The 24,444-nt window shown below is 41.7% G+C and overlaps 1 protein-coding gene and 1 long non-coding RNA gene across 2 annotated transcripts; one reads left to right on the plus strand and one right to left on the minus strand.

The window, feature by feature from the left end:
* Positions 1-130: 130 nt before the first annotated feature.
* tada3l (transcriptional adaptor 3 (NGG1 homolog, yeast)-like) lies at positions 131-5,094 on the plus strand. Its single transcript, XM_008409629.3, has 9 exons — positions 131-452; positions 733-980; positions 1,704-1,951; positions 2,046-2,151; positions 3,118-3,253; positions 3,365-3,468; positions 3,628-3,734; positions 4,242-4,433; positions 4,521-5,094. Exons 2-9 carry the CDS (start codon positions 771-773, stop codon positions 4,711-4,713), a joined length of 1,296 nt encoding a protein of 431 aa, XP_008407851.1. The 5' UTR covers positions 131-452; positions 733-770; the 3' UTR covers positions 4,714-5,094.
* Positions 5,095-10,576: 5,482 nt separating this feature from the next.
* LOC103465079 (uncharacterized) lies at positions 10,577-24,374 on the minus strand. The gene is made up of 3 exons (XR_533747.2): positions 22,824-24,374; positions 18,211-18,288; positions 10,577-13,787 (listed from the first exon to the last, which is right to left on the minus strand). It is a non-coding gene; the product is annotated as an uncharacterized LOC103465079 (long non-coding RNA).
* Positions 24,375-24,444: the final 70 nt, after the last annotated feature.

Consider the following 24,444-nt stretch of genomic DNA (forward strand, 5'->3'; position numbering starts at 1 on the left):
CTTTAAACAAAACGAGCGTATACCCCGACGAGTCCATTCCATTATTTTATGGGAGAAGACGTTGCGTTTAACGGTTTGTTTTGTGATCATTTCAACGATTTTAGGCTGGTTTCCGAGCAAAGTGATTATTTTACTACGTATCGTATAGTTAGAAAGGTTATAATTAAATTATTAGTAGGAATGTACTGACGCAGTTACACCATGGAGGGAAAATGGTTTGCACTGAAGATACCACCTTAGCATTTCAAGTAGATGGGATCGAAACTTATTCATTTTACCCACATATTTGGCGTTACATTGAATTTTTAACTTTGTTACACGTACTAATGCATATGTAATTTTACTTTTAAGCGAGTTTTAGCTTTAAATGAGGTTATGACGTTGTTTATATACGTTACAAACACCCCTCTCAACACAATGGTTTTTCCCATCATGGACGCCGTTCACTGACGGTAAATATTGCTACTCTTGAAACATTTAATTGGGTGTGTATGCGCCCCGAACACATATGAACAAGTTATTAAAACGTTTTTGTATATATAATATGTGTACGTAATATGAACACCGAAGCAGCTTTCGTGAAAACGAAGCAGTAATTTAGCGGCCGTGCGAAGCAGGCAGCCCCGTTTGTACGTGCTTTGGGTTCGAGATGTGAAACGCCGCGCTGAGCTGTGTTAGTGTGTGTCCGTGGGACTGATGATGTAGAAATAACCACGCTGCCTGTGTGAACAGCCGCTGACAGACCCTCCACCCCACCGCCGGACAGCATCATGAGCGAGCTGAAGGACTGTCCCCCACTTAAATACTACGACTTCAAACCCGTGGAGCATGTGAAGCTGTGCCCCCGCTACACTGCGGTGTTGGGCCGCTCAGAGGACGATGGCATCGGCATTGAGGAGCTGGACACCCTGCAGCTGGAGCTGGAGACCCTGCTGTCCTCAGCCAGCCGCCGCCTGCGGGCCCTGGAGGAGCAGAGACAGGTACGTGGAGGTCCAGGACGCTTTATCCACACCTCTTAAACATTCTTGTGTACGTTTTTTTAATCACATTATTTCTAAACTTTAATGCAATTTTCTTGGGATTTTTACTAAGTAGCACATATTGTAAACCTGAAAGGAAGACGCTAAATATTTTAATGTAAAATAAATAAATAGAATAAATTAGTCTGAAAAGTGTGATGTGTATTTTTATTGAGAATCTCGAGACAACCTCCGTCCTCCACTTTCCCATATTATTTCAACTACGAGTGCTTTGGGTTATGCTTGTATCAGCTCTCCATATCTCATTATTCTTTCTATAATAGCTCGAGCTTGGTCAAATCCGGTGAAAATCCATTTTCAAGTTTGTCGTAGATGCTCAACCAGTTTTAGCTCTGGACTTTGACTAGACCCTTCTAACACTTGAATATGCTTCGATCAAATTAAAATTCAGAAATACATTATTGATCCAAAAGCTAAATTAAATATTGTTGTAACTCGTATTAATTCAAATTCATCACTCCAGTTGTCTGATGAACGGTGAGTCTCTATGCTAGTTTTGTTTAGATTACTTCTGAATCAGCTTGTTGCTCTGAATTACACTATAAATGGTATGTATTTGTATTTACTGATTTAATATTTGGGGGGCAAAAAAAATAAAATAAAAGGTATGCACTACTTTGTGACCGTACCACCTTGCCCTCATTGTGGCGTGCTCCTCCTCAGATCCTCACAGACTGGCAGGACAAGAAGGGAGACAAGCGTTTTCTGAAGCCGAGCAAGGACCCGGATCCTGCAGCCCCAGTCCGCCACAAACCCAAGAAGCAAAAACTGGACGGCAAGGGAGGGCACGGACCGGGCCCAGGACCCGGCAGACCCAAATCCAAAAACCTGCAACCGAAAGTTCAAGAATATGAATTTACAGATGATCCACAAGATATCCCCCGCACTCCGAAAAACGATGCTCCCAACAGGTAATGAATCCCTGCTTTCCTGTAAACTTACAGTCCATAAAAAAAAAAAAAAAAAAAAGTTCTTCAGGTGCCTTTGTGCTACTTTATTTTTCAGGTTCTGGGCGTCAGTGGAGCCGTATTGTGCAGATATAACCAATGAAGAGACCCGACTGCTGGAGGAGCTTCTGAAACCTCCAGAGGACGAGGCAGAGTATTTCAAAGTACGACAGAAAACAAAACTCAGCTCCTTCATTCGAGGCTAAAACGGCTCAGCTGAAGCTGGATTGTTACTCTAAATGTAGCCCAGAGGTGTCCCAACCTTTAGCCATGAGGGCAACAAAAACTTATTTTTAAAGCAATTTTAAAACTAACATTTTTGCCTTTTTTTAATCTACTCAATCAATTAAAAGAATGAAAATCTTTGAAATCAACAAAATGAATCAGTAAATCACTATAGACACAAAGCATAAAAAAGCTTTTGCAAGATTGCATTAGTATAAGTCAAGTCCTCAGTTTCTATGTTTTTTGGGGGTCAATTGTTTGGTTTTGAGTAAAAGAAGGATGATAATTTTATTTCTAGTCGCATTGAAATTATGATGAATACAAAAACTTTGTTAAAGGTGCAGTATTATGTAAAATCAACTTTTTTGATAATGCTATTCGTCAGCAAAGACAACACCTGCAGTGTTGCCTTGATTCTTTCATGCATGTTCAAGAAATCCTTTAATCTCCTGTGGCAACCATTCAGCTGTGCAAAACCCCTGGGTGGACCTAGCTCCGCCTTCGAGACGCAGCTCCGCCTCTGAGCTGTGCTTTTCAAGCTTCCGCCTCACAGAGCAGGCTCCTTCAGACTAGCCAGCAGCAATCAGCAAACACCTGGTGCGTCTACTGAGCTCATTATACGAACTGCTTCTTAGCGCAACGCTTGTAAAAACGTTGTTAAAGAGTTAAATGGAGGAGGCGGAGTTTCAGAAAAAGCAGGCGTTTTTAAAGAGACAGAGGCCCAAATTCAAGACGTTAAAATAACAAAGTCAAATTTTAGACTTTGAATATTTGATTTCTTATTTGCATAACAACTGAAGGTAGCATAATTACTTGATTTTGCTGTAAACATAATAAGAGGTACTATTATGGGAAACATCAATAAATGGGAATCTGTTTCTTACACCTGATTCTGTTTCCTGTAGATTCCTGCGTTGGGGAAACACTATTCCCAGCGGTGGGCTCAAGAAGACCTGCTGGAGGAGCAGAGGGAAGGGGCACGAGCCAACGACAAGAAGAAGAGCCTCATGGGAGGACCGCTGTCAGAACTGGACGCTAAAGGTGAGAGAACGACACAGCCGTGTCTGCCTTTGGCTTTAAAGTGACAGGATCGTGTTTCTGCACAGCATGGTGTTTCCATGTCAGCACTCATCCATGTGTTCGTCCATGTAGATGTCGACTCACTGCTGAAGAAATCCGAATCCCAGCACGAAGCGCCAGAAGACGGTTGTCCCTTTGGTCCGCTCACTCAGCGTCTGCTTCAGGCCCTTGTAGAGGTCAGATCCAGGTTTTCTGCTCTGACGATTCGTGTGATTCCTAAAGCTTAGAGGATTTTTCTCAGAACCCCTTTAAAGAAATCACAGGAGATCAAACATAGAGAAATAATCTATGCTTTTGAGTTTAGTTTTATTCCACCCGCCCTTGTTATGTTTTAGGAGAACATTATATCCCCCATGGAGGATTCTCCAATACCGGACATGTCCGGAAAGGACGCGAATGATGGAGCTGGGACTTCCCCTCGAAGTCAGGGGAAAGCTTTCAGGTATTTGCAACATCAACGTAATGTACAGACCCAGCCGGTAAAAGAGTTTCTCTTAATCATGATGGACATTTTGCTTACAGTTAATGAAAACATGGCATTTAAGACTAAAATATAACATCAGACCAGTAAAAACATATATTTTATAAAACAGAAATGTGGGCTTTGTAAATACCTGCTTAAAGTCATTACTTTTAAAAGCTCCTTTTAATCTGACAAAGTAGACTCATTGGGATGTATATTCTAATTTATTGAATGTGACTCTGTAAGAACGCCATTGCTTCAACATTAAAAATCAGCTAGCTTTATCAGCTAGCTTTAGCACTGCTCTGAGAGCAGCATTTGATGCAGCACAAACTCTGAAGTTGGAAGTTGAGTTGATTTTAAACACAGATGTCAAGGACTAGTCTTATCAATTAACGCCATTAATAATGGCCTTTAAAAGTCTTAAACTTGAGTCGGTGAAATCTGCACACACCCTGGTATTGATAGTTTCCGTCTGGTTCCCAGTGTTCCTCACACACGTTCCCTGGAGGCGCGGATCAAGGAGGAGCTGATAGCTCAAGGGCTTCTGGACTCGGAGGAGCGACCCGGACAAGGAGGAGACTTGGAGGACGAGGTCCTCGCCGAGCTGCAGAAGAGACAAGCAGAGCTCAAAGCCCTAATTGCCCACAACAGAGCCAGGAAGCAGGAGCTGCTCCGGTGAGGATTGTACCCTTTTTGGTGTAAACTGCACCAGTGAAGTCCAGGTGTGCATTTTGAGCCTGTGACGAGCCGCTGTCTCCACAGGTTGGCGAAAGAAGAGATGCGCAAGCAGGAGCTGAGGCAGAGAGTGAGGGTGGCCGATAACGAGGTGATGGAGGGTTTCCGGCGCATCATGGCCGCCAGGCAGAAGAAGCGCACACCAACCAAGAAGGAGAAGGATCAGGCCTGGAAAGCTCTGAAGGAGAGGGAAAGCATTCTGAAGCTATTAGACGGATAAAAAGAAGCAATGTTTGGTTTTTCTTCCTTCTTTAACCCACATCTCAACCAGTCCTTACAGACTCAGACGGGAGAAACTGTCCTGTAGTGTAAACATTTATGTGAAGTAGTTTTAATAGTGTGTAAAATCAGCCATCTGATTCTCAGCCTTGAGTAACTTTTCTTTTTTGTACCGTGATTGTTGAATTTTGTCAATCTATGTTGCTTTTATTTTTATATTATCATTATTGATTGGTTATGAAACAGAACAACTTAATGTTTTATTGGTTTTTCTACAACTACAGTGAGGAAAAGTGCGTGATCTGCAGTCTCATTCTCAGAATGCACAATAAGCTGGATAACAAACTGACTCACCTTCTTCAGTAATAAAAATTCAACATGAGGCTTTTTTGTGTGATTAGTATTTATTTTCACGTTGTCTTTAATCAAAGTAGCAGAAATCCTTGGTTCGAAGCAATGCTGATTTATAAGCAGCAGGGTGTCCGCATATTTAAAAAGTATTAATTTATTTAAAATTAAAGCTTTAAAATATCTAAAACTCAATCACAAAAATGTAAGTTGGCCTTAAATGTATCAACAGGATTATTTAATCTCATTCTACGTAGGTTTTTTTTTTGAAAGACTGAGGTGTGCGCTGATATCTTCACTCTGCGTCTTGTGACTGAAGGTGGTTAAGGCCACAGACATGAATGCATTATTCATGTAAGGCTACCAGTAACAAGATGCTAATAGTTGTTTGCTAGCTAGCCGGCTAGCAACCAAGAAGCACAAGATTGTTGCCAAGAGCCACAAAAAGACATAAAATTTAGTTTTGGTTTCCTGCATTTTTTTTCTTTAGATACATTACATTACATTTTATTCATAATTGTCCTAAAATGTCTTAAGTTTGAGTTTGTGAAACCTGAATCCATGCAAATTGGTCATAATCATCTAATAGTTTTTGCTTTCAGATGACTGTAGCTGCACAATGGTTTAAATTGCAAAAAGCATTACAGGAGCTATTGTAACACAAAAATATATCTAAAAGATTTAAATGAAAGCTGAATTATAACTTAAATTGTGAAGAAAAAACATATTTTTTTAATTTTTTATAAAATTGGAGTGGTTTAACTACATCTTGCGTAACTAATTTGCCCCAGTCGAAGGCTGGAGCCTGTGTTTGGAAAAACATTTTCCGTATTGGAACAAGTAGCGCTCCTCCGCCACTAGATGGCAGCAACACCTTTGTGACTCATCTGGCGTCTCCATAGCTCATGGCCTAAGGTTGACATCACCCTGGTATACAGTGTGTGTCGATGTGGTGTGAGCGTCCGGTTGTCTTCAGCTGAAGACATCCTAACTGATGTTGGTCCCAGGAGGAAGCAGGAGCCTGTGTGTCTCACACTGAGCAGCTGTGTGTCAGGGGTCAAACGGTTCATCCTGACGGGTTACAGAGCAGCACAGTTATCCACCAGGAGTTTCACAACAGACAACAGTCTGCAAAGAAAAAAAAAACGCTTCTTCCTGACCAAACTGTCACATGATCACAACAGAAACTACCCCCCACAACACTTGCCCCCCCCCCCCGCAAAAAACGTGGTAGTAAAGTAGAGGATGTCACCTCACTAGAGTCATGCTTCTCTGATTCTAGTTTGTGCTCCTTAAAAGTTGCTTTTGTTGTGCTAGAATATGAAAACAAAAACTTGCTGTAATTTGTATACGATGTTGATGTTTTCATTCACCTCACAACACGTCTTGCCTACAGGTAACATCTCACTAAAATCCCTCACTTCATTATTTTGTTGACATAAAACATTATTGACACCCAAGATGTTCTTCCTTAGGGCCAAAACAATGCAGTGTGCTTGTTTGCATTTTAAACAGGTTAAGGCTACACAGACGACAGGTTTGTCCGGGGCTTGTTGCTGTTCAATGTTTAGGTTCCGCGGTGTTTGGAATACTCTGGAAGTTTTATTTCAGGCAGTCGTCAGATGTGATATCTGGTATGACCCCGTCATATGGCAACAGTCTTCAGTCAGAGGCCTCCTCAGATTCATTTTAAGACCGACTGCTACCAGAGGTCCTTTCTGCCCATAGCATCAACTCTATGAATATAATGGATGATAAGGGTTATGATTTCCCTTTGGAATAGTTTTTTTTTTTACACTACATTTTTAAATGTAGTAGTCCCCCTCCCTAACTCCAACAGTGGCAATGGTGTGATGGAAAAGTTTTACAGATTTTAAGTACACGTCGTTACCAGTAACCCAGCCATACATTCTGGTTAGCTTGTTCGCATGCCTATTGTCTGCGTATCCATGTGTTTGGGTGGCGTAATACTTACAAGCTCCATGTTGGAAATCTACTAAATTAAAGCACTGCAGTAAAATAACCCAATGTTAAGAGCGACAGCCAGGCTGGACGCTTCAACAAAAGCCTCAACCATCATGTAAAAACCAAACCATCGTTTGAGCAGGTGTCCTCCAAGCAAATCATAATACTGTCAGACCACGTGTATGAAAGCTTTTAATAACATGAGGCCCATCTCACAGGTGAATGAGAGGCTGAATAGACTGATACGGCGGCCCCCTCGAGGCTGGGCGGATCACCCAAGGCTTTTGTTGATTTGTTGTCATTAGACCTTAGCTGAAGGGCAGGTGGGTTTTGTGCTGATGCACTGCTCATACATGCTTAATGATGCTCAGCATCTGTTTGCACATCTCATATTGAGCTGTCTACATAAAAAATAAAATCTCAAAAGGATGGACATTTTATTCTTTTGACAACCCAGGTGGTACGTCCCCGATCCAAGTTCGGCCTCCAGCTGTACGTTGACCAGTTTTTCCACAACTAAAGATTAAAATGTTTGCCCACTCCTCTTTGCAAGGTAGCTAAAGCCCACTCAGATAAGTTCTCAGCAACTGTAAACATTCATTTTCAGCTTTTGCCACAGACCCTCAGATTTAGGGCTTGGATTTTAGACCATTCTGAAGTATGTGTATGTTTTGATCTAAACTTCCCACCGTGGCTCTGACTGTATGTTTGGGACTGTTGATTTGCTTGAAGGTTCATCATCTGCCCCAGTCTTCGGTCTTCTGAAACATCCATCAGTTTTATTTTCAAAATTGCCCAGTCTGTTGACCAGCTGAGTCCACTCCACTCAAATGTGACCAGCTTGATGCACCCCACTGTGTTTCCACCCAAGTGGTTTGCCCTCGCATTTTGGAGGTGACTCTCTATGACTTGTAAACCTTCATGGCTTTCTGGCACAAGGTCGGCACCAAAACAAGGAGCAAACGCAGCGTTCTGCGAGCAGCATGCCGGGAGTTTGCGGACACACACTCGCCATCGTTTATCTGAGCCAGCATCAGCGGCGATCAGGAGGGGTTGAGGGCTTCTCTTTCCATCGCTTCTTTGTTTTGCCTCTGTTTAAGAGCTACGTTTCTCCCCCCGGGGCTCTCCCACTCCACCTCCGTCCGCACGTTCCTCAGAGCCTGGAAAGAACGACTGGCGTTCTCGTAGACACGCTCACCAACACACAACGGCCCAGACACGCACAGACACACACCGAGAGAAACATGAGTGTAAGGGGGATTTAACGTGGATCCTTTCAGCTTTCATGCTGAAATGAAATTCTGTGTGTACATCAGAGATCGTGTGTGTGTATCAGAGATCCAGAGGCTGAGGCAGCTGCTCGGGCCGGTCCCCTGAGAAGAGCCTCTGTCCAGCAAGACCACGCCTTGGCACTCGTCCTGCACAGTAAACTATTGTCTTCGGAGCTGCTGCCCCTCCTCACCCCCACCACCATTCTGACGTCACAGTTTGTCCTTCCCCAGAGGGCAACTGTGGCCGCTGTGGTAAAACTGGACTGGCCTTTTCATCAAAAGTCAGACACACAAACATTAAACCTTGACGTACGCAGCTGCACCGTCAAGCTTCACACGGTACGCATAGCGCCGGTACTCTCTCACTTCTTTGCCCCGTCCTCTTCCACATCAGTCGTATTTGAATACTATTTGCCTCCCATTTGCATGGCAGTTGAGGCTTTTCTTGTGACTCCTGAAATTGACAGCTCACATGCAAAGCAAGCACTTTCTGTCACTAAGCTCCACCTGCCTGGGCTTTGCTCACTGCTGAGGTAGACGCAGCCACAAAGACTGCCTGCTGTTTTTTTTTGTTTTTTTTCACTGAACACAGGCTCGGTCGACCTCAAGCAAGCTACGCTGAATGAGGTGAGAGACTGTGAGCAGATCATTCGGTATATTTAGTGAAAACTGGCAGCTATGACAAGAAATCGAACTCGCTCCAGGGTGAGATTCACAGACACAAACTGTAAACTGAAAGCAAGTCAAAGTAGAGGGAAAAAAAACACTATAAATTGAATCGCAATGGTAAAGGATGCCTATGGTTAGGCACGTAGTGACATTTTTACAGAAAAATCAGGTAACAATGTTGCCTTCAGTTGTTATAGAAATGTATATATCAAACATTACTTAAAAGAAATATGACTTTGCAATAAACCGCCTTAAAATTGGGCCTCTGTCCCTTTAAGAAGCTCCTGCTCTTTCCGACACTTTGCCTTGCCATCACGGTTCTCCAGTGCTTACAAACGTTCTTAGGAGGGTAGGACCAGGAGGTAGTTCATATTTTCACCTCAGGAGACTCTGAGGTGCTGTCTCCAGCCGAGTCCCAGTCTACAGTTCTGGGACTCGGCTGGAGACAGCAGATCCCAGAAGGAGATTTGTGGAAATGGGCGGTGCTTGGTGAGAGCAAGCATTTAAGCACAGCCAAAAAGTAACTCAAGTAAATGTGACTGAATAAATGTAAATAGTTACTACTCAACTCTGCTAGGCAGGAGATACTTTTTAACCTTCGTTTCACAACTAAAATGAAACAAAGGTTCACCAAGTAAGTCCAATCATTACTCGACTTGCTTGCTGATGGTGACTTTTGTAGATGGAAATATCAGCGATGAAGTTCTACATACTAAAAACAATTATTGACTCTAAAAACAAAACAAAAAATAATGTTTGACATCATGTCTGTCTCAGTCTAGACAGACCTTGCTAAAGTGCCCAGAAGCCAATCTGCAGGTACACTTTGCAGGCAAGTGACCCGGCAGATCCTCAACATGCTGCTCGGTGTGGAGTTTGTTCATCAAACGCCACAGTTGCTCATTTCTAAAGTGCCGTCGCGCAACCATCGGCTGTGGAGCCTCCAAGCACTAACCCAAGATCTGATAGAGAGAGATAGTCAGGTGGGCTATTTCTGATGTGGGGGTGAGGAGAAAGCTGTTGATAAAACACACTTTACTTTAGAGATAGGACCAGAAAGGAGAGACTCCCCCTCCTCTATCCATCCTCATCAACTAGATAAACCAATCACACAGGATCCATCTTTAAAACCTTTTGGTTTCGTCCAAACTGGAGCATTTATGAACCTGCAGAAGGGGAAAGGAAACGGGAAAAAAACCCTCTCCTTCACCACCTACCACTGTCATTCCTCCGCCGTCTCTCCCTTGTTTTCTCTTCTGTTATTATCTCTGAGATCACTATCAGGCTGTGCGGTGGGGTGGAGGGCGCCCTCCCACATGGCTCTGGTGAATGATTGGTAACAGCAGCGCACGGGAGGAGAGAGCAGTCAAGCAAAGACAAGAGGCCCAATAAAGTCCATCTAAATATAGAGAGGCACCAGGGCCTTTTTTCCCTTCTCCTTATAAAGAGCTGCTGGTGAATCCGGGTGGACTTTCCTGTTCGCTCTGCGTTAAGAGCTGATGACCCCCCCACCCCCCTTTCTTTCCCCCCCAAGGAGTGGGAACCGCACGGAGACACACAGTGTCTTTTTTACGACTAGGCAGGGGGGGGGGGGGGGGGCTCAGCCAGGTCTCTCCCTGTGGAAGACGGTAAATCATGCCTGGTGGAACATACTAAAATAGGAGAGGTCTGAGGAGATGTTCATAAAGAAATGATGGGAGAAATGAGTTGGGGGGCGGGTGGGGGGAGGATGTTCCCGTGCAGAAGATTAGAACAAGTGGGTGCAGAAAAAAAAAAAAAAACTTCAGGCTGAAAATATCTCAGAGGATGGATTTTATATTGCAGTTTAGATCAACACAATCCCCTGTGCCCAGTCCAAATAATGCCCCAATTTGGCTCTGAGTCATGGCCATGTTTTCTAGAATTGCTCCCAAGACCCAGATCAGAATATGGTGGGAATTTCAGTGCTTTTTATAAACGGGCTGGTACAAACGGACCAGAACCAGGGTTTGTTGTAAGGAGGTTTGTCTTCGGGAAAGCAAAAGTGACTCGGAGAAAGGCCATTAGTCAGTTACTGCAATTGTAACGTTGATGGATAAAATGCATTACTTAAAAAGAACAAAAAAAAAAATAAATAAATAAATCTGAAAAGTGTGGTGTGAGTTTTTAATCAGCCCATGTGAGTTGATATTTTGTAGAACCATCTTTTGCTGTAGTTACAGCAGCAAGTCTTCTTACATGCCCAAAGACCAAAGTGTTTTCCAAATTTGTTTTGAATCGAGCTTAAAAGAAAAACTCCTATTGGATGTTTGAGGCTTTGGCTCACTGACACATTGAGATGCTTTGATCTAGTTGGGTTGGACATTTCAGATTTTTGTCCTACTTGAAGGTGAACAGCCACTTTTTTCCCCCCAGGATTGTCCTGCATTTAGCTTCATCCACCTTTTCTGACCACCTTCCCTGCTGAAGAACAACATCTCCACAACCTTTTTGGGGCCCTATGCAGATTTGGTAACACTTTATTTAAAGTTGTGTGCATAAGACTGACATTACACTGTCATAAACATGACAAAACACCTGTTATGATCACGAAGAAGTCTTTATGAATGTCTGTGACTTCTGTCATGAAGTGTCATTTGTCAAATAATGACACTTTTAATCCAAAGTTGCTTCAAGTTTCATTAAAAATCCATTAAAAGTGCTATCTTTGCATTCAAGTGTCATTATTTACCAAAAGTGACACGTTAAAAGTGTCTTTATTTACCGAATGACAGGACATGACAGCAATCAGAAAGACATTCATAAAGACTTCTTCATGTATTATGTCGTATTTATGACAGTGTCACACCCCTTCTAATAAAGTGTTACCACAGATTTTCATTTGCCCCTCCAGCCTCATACCAACAGGTCTACATCAGATACTTCATCATTTCTAGGCTACTCTAAATCTGTGACAGACCTATTATCAGCATCATTTATCGTACCGGTGTTGACATGCCTGTTGATTTTAACCTTACAACACTAAAAAACTAAAAAGTAAAAATTTGGAATTTGAAATGCAGATTTTTTTTTTTTAAGTGTGCCACATTAAAACACTAAATTTACAACAAAGAGATCCCACATATGCTGGACATGACCTGTTCAAATGTTTACCATCAGATGGCCTATAAAAAGCACCGTGTTGCAAAAACCAGCCAACACAGAGACATTATCTGTGCCATGGTGAACACTTCCTTCCCACATCTTGACTCAAGCAGCAGCTTTCCACCGTTTCTCTTAGGTTAACTAATGGTGACATGCTTTTAGTGCTGCAGGACAGAAGAAAGAAAATCAGTAATTGTGCACATTTTTGGCACGGCTGTGACGCTCGCCGCCACATGCGTGAATCAGAGAGGAGATCATTTTCACAGCTGTCCTCGTGTATATCAGCAGTGACAGCGAAGGTCCAGAAGTCAAAGGAGGAGACAAAAGCGTTCGCTCTGTTCCTCCAAATGTCCCCGTTCACCTGTTGCTCCCGCTGCTCCAAATGACCACACACCAGGACACAAGGTAAAACTGCTACTACAGCCAAAAAAACCTAATTAGTCAGTATTTAACTAATAAAAAAGAGCAAACACACTCTTTAAAAACTGATTAAAAGTAACTGAATTAGACAAACAAAAACTCATAACGAAATGATAGTACACTATAATGAAAACTAAAACCCTGCCTGCTCACTTTCTGAACATGTAAATCCTAAAATAAAGTCGCTTTATGATGTAAATAACAATTTTTAATGTTACCGGTTCTGTCAGGAGGAATGGTCCAGAACGCCTGCAAACTATCGTGAGAAGCTTGTGGAATAAAACTCAAGAGGTTAGACTCAATTCATACATTGTAAAAGATTAAATACTGACTGACTGTAAATGTTTTAAATTCAAGGAAAGTTACAAACAAAAAATACTGTGAAACAATCTCTCGCTAAGTTTTCTGACATTTAGGAAATAGAAATAATTTGGACTATTCTGACCTAAAACAAGAAAAGTTTGGTCTGATTTAACTTTGGGCAGTGAGTAAAAAAAAAACTATTTGTGCAAATATCTGTTTTCGACTCTAAATTAATCTCTTCCTGTTGCAGTCTGAGAGTAGTCAGAATTTGCACCAATGGGTTAAAGAAGACAGCTAAACAGGAGCAATGCGTGTGTATGCGTGTGTGTGTGTGTGTGCGTGTGTGTGAGGGAGTGTCAGTTTGTGGTCATGAAACCCCCGCAGAGAGGGGAAGCTCAGCTGTCAGTGGTCGTCAGGCGCTTGTGGATGAGGGGGGGAGCTCCCCCTCCGCCCCCCTTCTCGGTTTGTGCGCCGCCCCTGCTGCAGTTAACCTCAACCCCCTTCGCCCCTCTTTCTCTTTCCTTTCCACCCCTTCTCTGGTTCCCTGCCCAGAAGCAGCAGCAGCAGCAAAAGCAGCTTGGCCCTGTCTGAGGCAGAGGCGCTCCTCGTCACAGCAAGGCGTGTTGGCCGGAGATAAGACGAGATGCCGCGGCACCAGCAACCCTTCAGAGCACGGCGAACGAGTGTCAAGACACTCGGACGCTAAAAGGTCAACCTGTTTTCGTTCTGTGTGCGACTCACAACGCGCTGAATGACACAGAAGGAGCAGACTCTCGGCGTGCTCTGTGGGGGTGAAGATGTTGCCATGAAAGCGGCTGCCAGGCTGCTGCGTTCGGGCAGACGTGTGGGGTGGATGTGAGGCTGGAGGCGTCAGTGACTCCTGCAGCTCTGAGACGTGCGGGGGCGTGACGTGTCATTGTTCTGCTCCTGGATGTTGGCTCGTCTGGGGGATCGCGTTACAGAGCTGGAGACTCGACTTGGTGCAGAAGAAAGAAATAAAAAAAAAGATTAATGTAAAAACAAAGATGATCCCAATTAGGTGTGTGCCAGTTGCACCGATTTCCTTCATTTTGGGAGATCGGTGATCGGCCGATACTGTCATGCAAAGCCGATATTATCCTCCGATTTTATCAACCTCAGCAAAGGTCTAAAATTCAACCACTGTCTTTTGTTTTCCCGTTAGGGAGGTTTGACTGATGGACCAGCCCACTAGGTCATGTCTGCAAGTTTGCAGTTAACGATAGTGACCCCACTGTTACCAACTCAGCGACTTTCTTGGTATATTTAGCGATATTTCGGACAAAAAAAAAAAAAACAGGTATTGGGCCAAATTGGACTCAGCAGGTCAAGGTTTGATCACCAATCGACCAGAAAACCGCAATTGGTGCAGTCAAAGTCCCAATGGTTTGATGTTGTTGGGGATTTTTTTTTTTCCGGCACCAAATCTAAACATAAATACACACATCTTGGAAAATGACTCCAATTAACTTTTTCACACTTTGTGGCTTACCAGGAACCCCCAGCCCAAAGATATTAGTTTTTACATATACCCGGCTACATATGTAGCTACAAGACCTCAATCTGTAGGCTACAACCAGCTCACCTTGCTCTTAAAGCAGAGAGGATCTAAAGTTTACCATTTGCACCTTGACAAAGATGTTCAGACCGACATTTTACTGGGATGACATACAGCGTGGATAGCGTGAAACGTTCAGGAGGTTTGTGATTTAAGTCCATGCTAGGCCGCTGAAAGCAGTTAAACCCGCACTACTGGCTCCGGGGTGTGATAAAGCCTGGAGTATCTCTGGATCAGAGTGAGTTTTAAAGGCTCTGGCAGACATTAAACCGACAGCAGGCCTGCAACTTCTCAGCCACCGTTCGACGACCCGGCAGGCCGCTCAAAGAGCCTCCGGGTCCCGCTGGCGTTCCGACTGAGGCCAGCGATCACGAGACGAGCCGGAGGAGACGCGGTCTCTCTCAGAGGGAGCCCGAGTGACGGGCTTTAGCCGGTGGGACAGTAAAAGCTGAAACAGCTGTAAAAGGGTGGAGGAAGTGAAGGAAGTGAGCTCACTGGGCTTAGTGAACGTTGGTCCGTATTTGATTTCAGTTCACGCTTGCCTTGCGAATGTTCTCAAGTTCACCTTGTTACGCTGCAGCCGCAAAACAATTCTTCATCCATTCATCCAAATCCAATCCGATTTTCTGACCGAATGGCTCAGGTGGGAGAATCTGTTGACAGTCATCCGAGGTTCGCCGTGGTGGAAGAAAGTAAATTGTGGTAAGCCATGTGGAGCAGGGGCCTCATAATGACTATGAATGCACTCCAAGGGCCAAGTGTGGTAAAAATGTATCCAAAAAACGATCAATTAAACTGCTAAAATATAAATAAATAAATAGGTGTCTATTTAAAAAAGTTAAATAACATTGGACATTTTTCACATTGTTGTAATTTGGCAAAAATAAAGATAAAAACCGCTTAGATTTAATTAATAAAATAATATTTTAGTACCCAACTTTTTTAAAGGCTCGATTAATGTCTCTCTAGAGGTCTGTTGTCAAACTGAAGGCCCGGGGTCCAAGACCGGTCCACCATAGCTTTTTTATGTGCCCCAGATGCATAAATAGAACGTCCAAGAAAGCAGATACGTGTATTATTTTATCAAATCAAGGCAGGTTTCTTCCATATCCTTAGCTCAATGTGAAAATGTTATTTAACTTGAAGGACTCATCGACTGCAGAAGCACCTATTTTGGCTTTTCAAAAAAGCCAAAAGCCACCTTAAGCGCGCGTAATAACTGCTTTGTGAAACTGAAGAAGTTATTTCTAATTTTACCGTTTCCAACAGAAATTTCCAATGTGATATTTCAAAGAGAGCTTTGAAAAACACTGTCTGGTGTGAGCATCTGATGGCAGTGAGACTCTGTCCACTTAGCTAAACTTTACATTAGCATGAAAAATGCAAGTTCACAGCACTTGGGATATATAACCACACCAATCACTTCTGTGAGACTTTGTCATTGAGGTATATTAATCCCTTTTTGCCAAAAGGGTGTTTTGTGTTTTATGCCAATATCACTTTTGGCCATTATTTTGTAAATTTAGCCTTGATCATATCACATCCATCTCCTTCCTCAGGCTTTTAGATTGAGTTTTTTTTTTTTTAGATTTGTCCCTCATGTGCAAAGATTCTCCTGGATCCTCCATTCAGTTTAACGTTTTGCACCAAAGGAGTCACGTCAGAGAAGGTCAAACTGTTGAACTAATTCCCCGTCGTGGCAAAAGATCTGCCTGTCTTTACACATTCAACACTTTGCCTGTTTTCTTTTTAAACAGCAGAAGGCACTCCTCACTATAAGTGAAAACACTCATCCCACGGAGACAAAAGGAAGTGTTTACATAGATAGACGATAGAAATCTACTTGTTTCAGGCTCCGCAGTGTATCCAGTTTTTCTCGCTGAACCAGCCTAATTGTTCCGAACCGACTGTTTGAGGTTTTTGGCATCTTTTCATTTGGTCAAACAGGTTTCTGTTCACAGATATTTTCCCCTCTCTTCATCCTCATCCGCATTTTTAAGGAGCGTGGCGTTGCTAATAAATTGCTTTCAACTCGTGTCGCTTTGAGTCGCTGATATAATTTGTTTTAGATTAAAACAGGATTAAGTTATAAAGCAAGATTTCAATCTTAGATTATCTGACAAGCACCTGTTCTGGCACACCTGCAGACCTACCAAGAAATGTCCGTCCACCTAAAAACAGCGACAAAGATGGACGTAGTAACACTGGAGGTGCTGCAGTTTATAGTTCAGGCAGGACAATTCTTAGCTGTACTCACTAATATGCCTGCAAAGAAAACATCCTACCAAGTACTTGTGTTCTAACTTCTAGTGCAAATATCTAAGTATGCTTGAAATAAGTCAAAACCAACTCAAAGGCAACTTTTCAACATGATAGAGGGGTTTGGTTTTAGTCAACAATTTCTTAAAGGGACAGTATTATGTGTTTTCCAGGCACACAGTGCCAATTTATTGCACAGTTACTATGAGAAGTAACTATACTACTTTCAGTTGTTAAAAAAATACTTTGCACCCTGAAATTGAGAGTCTGCCTCTTTAAAAACTCCTGCTGTTTCTGAAACTTTGCCTTCAGGAAGTCATCCCAACATTGCTCCTCTAGCAACCCTTAACCAGATTTGAAATAGGAAGTAGCTCAGCAAATGCGCAGTTCCATCAGCTGTTTGCTAATTGAAGCTGGCTAGTCTGAAGGGACTTAGTGGGGAAGTCAGGGGAGATGGGTGCTCTCTGTGGTTGGAAGCTTGAAATGTGGAAACTGCAGGAGGAGCTTCTTCCTTGAAGGTGGGGTTATGTCCACCCAGGTGTTTTGCACATCTGGATGTTGTGTCCACAGCAAATTAAAGGATTTCTCAAACATGCATGAAAGAATCAAGGTATCAAGGTATGTTTTGATGTAAAGAACAAAAAAAGAAAATTTTTCCTAATACTGCTTGTTGAATATTAATGAAAACGCATTAGTTACAAATGAAATAATCTGCCCAGTGGAACAATACATTTTTCCCACATCATAAGTTAAAATGTCTTACTCTACTTGCAAATTATTTTTCATGTAGCTAGTACTTTTTCATCAATATTTAGGAATTACTGACTTTAAAAAAAGCTTCTATTTCTTGCTACAATGTTGCTTTTAAGTTAGCTTTGTCCTGCATCTAGTGTACTCAGACATTTGCTCTAGAAACTAGACCAAAAATACTTTATAAGATTTTGTGTTTTTGCAGTGTGGCCTTTCTAAAACAAATAGTAGCAAGAAGAAATCTTGAAAGAAAGCAAGGAAGATTTTGCTCTGCAAGTTGTCACAGCACTGCAAAGATGTGGAAGAACACGCTGTGGTCAGACAAAACAACAACTCAAAACTTTAAGCACACACACACACACACACACGCACACACACACACACACACACACACACACAACACTTCACACAGATCTCCGTCGAAATAGTACAATCCGGGCCTGTTGTCGAGTATCTTTCTGCGGACAAAATGACGCCATTTTCTTTTAGCATCTACGTCAATGAGAAGTGATTTCGGCACTTGTATGTGGGAACCTTAACACTGACATATCACAAAACTAGCTTATTTGTCCTTCATCATGATATTTTAGCGGTAGTAGTCAAGGAAGCATGTTTTCTTTTCGGTATTGAAAACATAAAGAACCTCAGTAAACGTAATGTTATCTTTTATCCCACACACTCCTAGACATACAAAAAAGTTTTTTCCCCTAGCTGGGAATATTTGGATCTAATTCTGTTGCATGAGAACTTTTAAACCCATTGGGCAAAATATAAGACTTTAAAAATATCTCTAAAAGTGATTAACTCTACCAACCTTGAATTGTTTAAGACATTTGCATCTTCTCCTAGAGTTGAGGATCACCTCTCTTGGCTTCTCAATGGGAACTCCGGTCTGTAAAACACAAAGAAAACACGACATCATCATGTTCTTATCAGCTATAACGATATAATGTCTTCTTAAATTGGCTTCAAACGTCAAATAACCCCCCTTAAGTACTTTGTGGAGTTACCCTCATGGTGCATTCACACCAAACACGTTTTGAGTGTCGGGCAGGTCTGGTCAACATTCAGTCTATGTGGAGCGTCGGACGCGTCAAAACTCTCAAAATGGTTCAAATCTCGCCGCGCTAGATGCTCGAAACGCGCCTCAGCGGCCCTCGACGCCTCCACTTACTTAAACCAGACGCGCCTGACGCTCAAAACGCGTTTTGTGTGAACGCAGCATTACTTCATCTGCTTGGGAGTAAGAGCTTGACTTTCTTCTTCTTGAAGCAGGTGTCGCTTTCCACTTACCTGTAGGTTTAGCCATAAGTTTGTATCCGCCCATGACTGTTGTTGTGCAAAAGGAAAGAGGATATCCCATGAGGCCGCGCGCTCTTCCCGCGTGTAACAATCGTTACTTAGTTAAGATTAAAATTGTAATTTGTTTCCGACATTTAACTATTAGATAGATAGATAGCTAGATGGGACGATAGATGGATATGCTTATGTATAAATAGTATGAATTAGAACGTCACGAACCACACTCCATACCAGTAGGTGGCGGTAATGCTACTAAAAGTTTTTTGCCAACCGCCAATAAAAAGTAACAAGAAGACGTTTAATACTATTGCAGTTTGATACCTCTTTCTCAGTTTTTAAAAAAAAGATATTTTGTGATATAATTACTTAAAATAAATGTACATCAAATTCCTTAGTTTAACACAAAAACATTTGTTAAATTTTTTAATAATTATTTCAGTATGCCCAACTGAAATAATCACTTATTCGATATTCTGAGATTTTATTAAGTTAATCTAAACATTTACTAAGCCTCTGAACGCGTTTGCAGACTGTAGATGGAATAAAAACAGGGAGATCTTAGATGAAAATGTGTTCGAGGCTGCAAAAGATTTGAGACTGAGATTGATGTTGCAAGAAGACAACACCAAATATTACAGCCCTGCAGCTGTGACCACAGGAAAAAGGTGGTTCAAAGGAGTATTTATTCTGGTGGGATTCATATAAATGAATGTCACACTTAGGACTTTTACATGTAAACTATTTTTAAAACCACGTATCCCTTTTCCTTTCAGTTTACAGTAATAAAGGCTTTTTAAAATTATTTTAGTTCAAGGGGTACAAATACGTTCTCAAAGGATTGCATAAACAAGTTTGCAGAGATGACTTTACCAGGAAGCGTCCCTCCCTCAGATAAAGTCATCCTCAGAAACACCTTTTGTCTCGTGTTCTTCTCACTCTCTGCATTTATTTATGTCTGACTCTCTCCAGACCCTTCATTTTATCCAAAACGTTGGTGGTGCTTCAAAAATGGCCACGTGAGTCAGAAGGTGACGGCTTTCTGGAGTCTGGTCGCCTCCAGTGAGAGGCCGGGTAAATTTAGCCTGTGGCTGGAGCTTATCTGAGGCTGCAGCAGCAACACTCCCCAGGCCCGGGCAGGCCCACTGCGGGGCTGAGTCACACTGGGGTAGGAGGGGGGTGATCTGCAGACGGGACAAGTCAGGTGGAACGGGCTCGGTCCGAATTTTGCAGGGGTTGGATTTGCATAAAGTAATTGATTATTTGTTTAACATAAGTAGATATGCTAGTTCTATAACTTGAGAAGGTGTTTTTTTTTTTTTTTTTTTACCTAGAAACCTTTGTAAAGTTAGCGTAGCTGGAGTTGCTATTATAAACGGTTCAGTTATGTTGAAATGGTCAATTAAATAAATCGCGATTAATTCAGCATTCACTCATCAACTAATTCTGTAATCTCTTAAGCGTTATCTAGAGGATGCAGACAAAAAAGGCCATTTGATGAAAAACCTAGAGCAATAACTAAGCCAAAACTGTAGAAAAATATATGTATATTGCATTTAAGATTTTAAAAAAAATCCTCAAACTCTTTAGTTTAAGCTCCACCCAATTCTGTAAAAAATGATGTAAAGCTCTTATCAAGCACCTTTTAATCCAAAAAAATAATCAACAAGTTTGATTTTAAATTGAACATGTTAGCATTTATTTTTAAATGTTTATTACCTTATTTTAAAAATAAAATTATACTTACATATAAGTGCACTTGAAAAGTATATTTTTAAAATTATTTATAATATCAGAAGACAATATGTTAAGGTGGTGAAATAAAAAAAAAAAAAACGGCAGAATATGTCAATTTTTTATCCGATTAATCAATTAATCGTTAGCTGCCACCCTGGTTTCAGGTTTACGTCAAATCAAGAAGCAGAACTTCTCCAGTTTGTTTCTCACTTCACAAATATAATAACTCATGAGCAAAGGACAGTCCTTTTTTTTTTTTTTTTGATGCAAGTGATTGACATAATGGAAACAAGAGGTTATCTCCAGCAGGTTGCCGTGATTAAACTTAAGCTGCCGGCTGATAAGTAGCGATGATGTTTCTGAGGAACCACAGGACGTCAGAGTTACACGACAGAGCGAGATGTGAGCAGGGAGTGAGACTCGGCCGTGCCTACTTTGTATGTGCATGTTAAAGTGAAGATGAGGTGGGAGAGGAGGGTGTGGGGGGAGAGAGAGGCTTTATGATGACCCAGCATTTAACACGGTCTGCTGGGCCTGCGTGTGACCTCGTTCATCAAGTTGACACCCGGTTCTGTTTCTGCCCTGTGATTCACCAGAAGGGAAAAAGAAAAAAAAAAACTGGGAGAAAGGAGAAACTAGAGGGTGAGGCAGGAGTGCAGATGTGCAGTAAGAAAAAAAAAAAAAAAGCCACAAATGAGAAGTGGGGAAAAAGTAAACAAATGTGTGTGAAAGACGAGAGAGAGGGAGAGCAAACAGAGAGCGCGGGACGAGATAGCAAGAGATAAACAGTGACAACGCGAGGAGGACGAGAGGAGGACCAGAGCCGCCTCGCTTCACTGACATCCAGTAAACACCAGCAAGCAGCAGCAGCAGCAGCAGTGGAGACATCCATTCTGCTGAGCACCAGTGTTTGGAAAAACCGTGACATGATTCAGCTATATTTAAAATGCAGCTTGTCTTTTAGTGTTGGCATCCTGCAGCATGTCCTCCTAACACACGGCATGGTTTCCATCAAAACCGTTGTTGTTGTGTTGTATTTTTTTTTCTCCTTAAATTAGTGGGGAACATGTCTTCTTCCAAACACAAACGCATCATGTCGATGTCAAAACACTTTGGAAAGTTTGCAGCGGAGCGTCGCTTTTACATGTTACCTTGCATGACACTCATCATGAGGCTCTTGTGGAAATATTCAAACCCCTCGATCTATTTCTCGTTTGCTTTCTATCTTCCTCTTCTCTCTCCAACCTATTTCCTCTCCATCTACTGTACAGTCACTGCAAAAACACAACATCTTACCAAGTATTTTTGGGGGGGTTGAGTTTGTAGTGCAAATATCTTAGCTTACTCAAACTAAGACAAAACTAACTTACAAGTAACTTCACAGCACAGTCAATAATTCCTTCATATTGTTGAAAAGCTAGTTGTTCCACTAACAGATTATTTCACTTGCAACATTTTTTCCATGTCATAAGTGAATACAAATGTACACCACACTTTTGAGATTTTCATTCAGAAAACACAATTTTCCTTCCACCACACTTAGTGTTTCTCTGTCAATTAAATAATTTGACAAAATATGAAAAAATTGGCAGGGTATGAATACTCTCGCAAGATACTGTAGCAAAGCTGCTGCCTTCATTAGCTGGACATCAAGAAAGAGAAATGTCTAGAAATCCCACCAAGTCCTCTTTTGTTTACTTGCTCAGCTCTTGCACACAGTGATGTCATCTGATCCCAAAGCCGATGTAGTCAAATATCACTAATTTACATTCATATTCAGCCCCCTTTTTTGCATGATGAAATATAATCCAAAGGCAATTATTGCTTCCTGGTTTGAGGAACATGGGAAATACAGCGATTCTCCCAGACTGTACGCCATCCTACTGCTCCGACTGGTTGTGATGTATCTGGGATTTTCTCGTTTTCAACCTTCCCACACTTTAAACGACTAAAGCCATTCAATGTTTCCTTGGAAAGCCTCATACTGTAGTCTGATTAAATTAGACATGCATGTTCCTTTGCATGTTCAGACATGCAAAGGAACATGTTCAGACATGTTCCTTTGCATGTATCCCCACCTTAAGAGAAAAATGACAAGAAATTGATACCTTAAAACTCGATGCTTAAAGTGAAAATAAAATTCTTGTTCAAAACAACCTTGTGAACTCAAGCTCCCACTAAGGACGGGGCTTAAGAGAAACATGTCTGTGTAACAAGTGGAACGTTTCTTAAGAGTAAATAAGCTCTTAATGAACTTCAATCAAAACCAAAAGCATTTTAGAAAAACCTCTATTCAGTTTAAAGCTGTGTTGTAAATCATTACCAAGTAGATGAATTAAAGCTAAAGAGAGGAACAACAAGATAATGGATGGGCTTTTTGTCTCCACTAACCTTGTCTCTGTTGTGTTCTGCGGGCTTAGCGAAGGACTCTGAAGTGACACGTTTTGTGAAGTAGCTGATGTAAGCACAAACATGTAAAAGCGCTGCTGGGGAAAAACTGAGCCAGCTTAGCTTGTTTGGCAATGTGGGGTAAAGAAAGAGTGAAAGAAAAGACTTTTACATGAAGCTCGGGGCAACATGGCTTTAAATGGATAGCTTGTGGTTTTTGAAGTAGATTTCAGTTCTTATCTGCAATAGCTTTCCACATTTCCGAACTAGCTGCTCCAGTGGTGAAGAAGCTAACGGCTAGCTCGAGAGAAAGAGACCCCGGGCTATGGCCTGGCTGAACATTGTGTCTATAATTAATAGATTTTTTTTTTTTTTGGTTGAAATATGTCTACAAAACTGCCAAATTAATTACATAGTCCGTTCACTCCACACCGTTGTTTTTATTTTATATTTTTAAGCAGGAATGTCAGGTGGCTAAATATAAAGCTACTGCGGTACACATTAACAAGGTTGTTGCTAGGTAACCAAAGGAAACTGTTGATCCAACTAGCCTAGTTTTATCGGACATTTTCAATCATGTTTATCACATTGTTTATGATTTATTGCCCAATCCCACCAAAGATGTAAAAACGTCGTTGCCGCTATTTTACAACCATCTTTACCATTTCTGACTTGGGCCGTTATTTCTAAAGACATTATTTACCCCTTCATGAATACTCAGAACGGAACATAAAAAAGTGTTTCCATGAAGTAAAAATATAAGGAAGGGTAAATTTAAAAATAAAATTGATTTTTTATTTGTTTTTTAATCACCAGGAAAGCGTTCAGCTTTCAGTGTCTGCGACCAACTAATCCGGATTTAGAGTCTAAAAAGATGAACTATCCCCTTAACTTTACTACTAGTACTCTCCTTATTCCTTCAAAACAGAAACGTCTCAATAAGCCACCAAAACCACGTCATGTGCTGGCCCAAGGGAACACCCATCCTCCCTGGCAGGTGGTGGTAGTGGTGTTGTGGCTTGATAAAAAGGGTCTGGGCCCCCCTCCCCCTGGCTGATGTGCTGCTCCCGACAACCTTGATAACAAACACGTATAACTGCACCCTGTAACCTCTCCGAGTTCTCACAGCAACATCCCAGGAGGAGCAGCAGCTGCTACACACTGCTGCTAGTGTACCGAGGGTTTTAATACTTTTAAATTAGTTTCAAAGTAGTTAAAATATCCTGTTCTGCTGTTTAAAGTGTCTGAGCTGGAGTCACTGGAATTTTCTATGGGTTGACAGAGTAGAATAGAAGCACCCCTCCCCCACCTGTTGCTGCACACCGACAGCATGCTGCGTGACAAATTAAGCTGTTATGAAATATTTGCCACCACTAAAGACACCAGCAGTTAGTGTAGAAGCTAAAAGTTATTATAAACTTTTATTAAAATTCCAGAAGATAAGCTTGCATAATGTGTAAAGCATCAGACAGCAGGTTAGCTTAGCCTGACTAATCAACCAGCAAATTGCTTATGCTTCTGTTGCTCTATAACAGGTGTGCATTTCTACAAATATTGCTGAGCCGCACTATTTTTACTTATTCACATAATCTCTATGTGGCTTTTGTTTCCTTTATCATGGAAA

This window comes from Poecilia reticulata, chromosome 5, assembly GCF_904066995.2.
Source record: "Poecilia reticulata chromosome 5, P_reticulata-male-v2, whole genome shotgun sequence".
Classification (NCBI taxonomy): domain Eukaryota; kingdom Metazoa; phylum Chordata; class Actinopteri; order Cyprinodontiformes; family Poeciliidae; genus Poecilia; species Poecilia reticulata.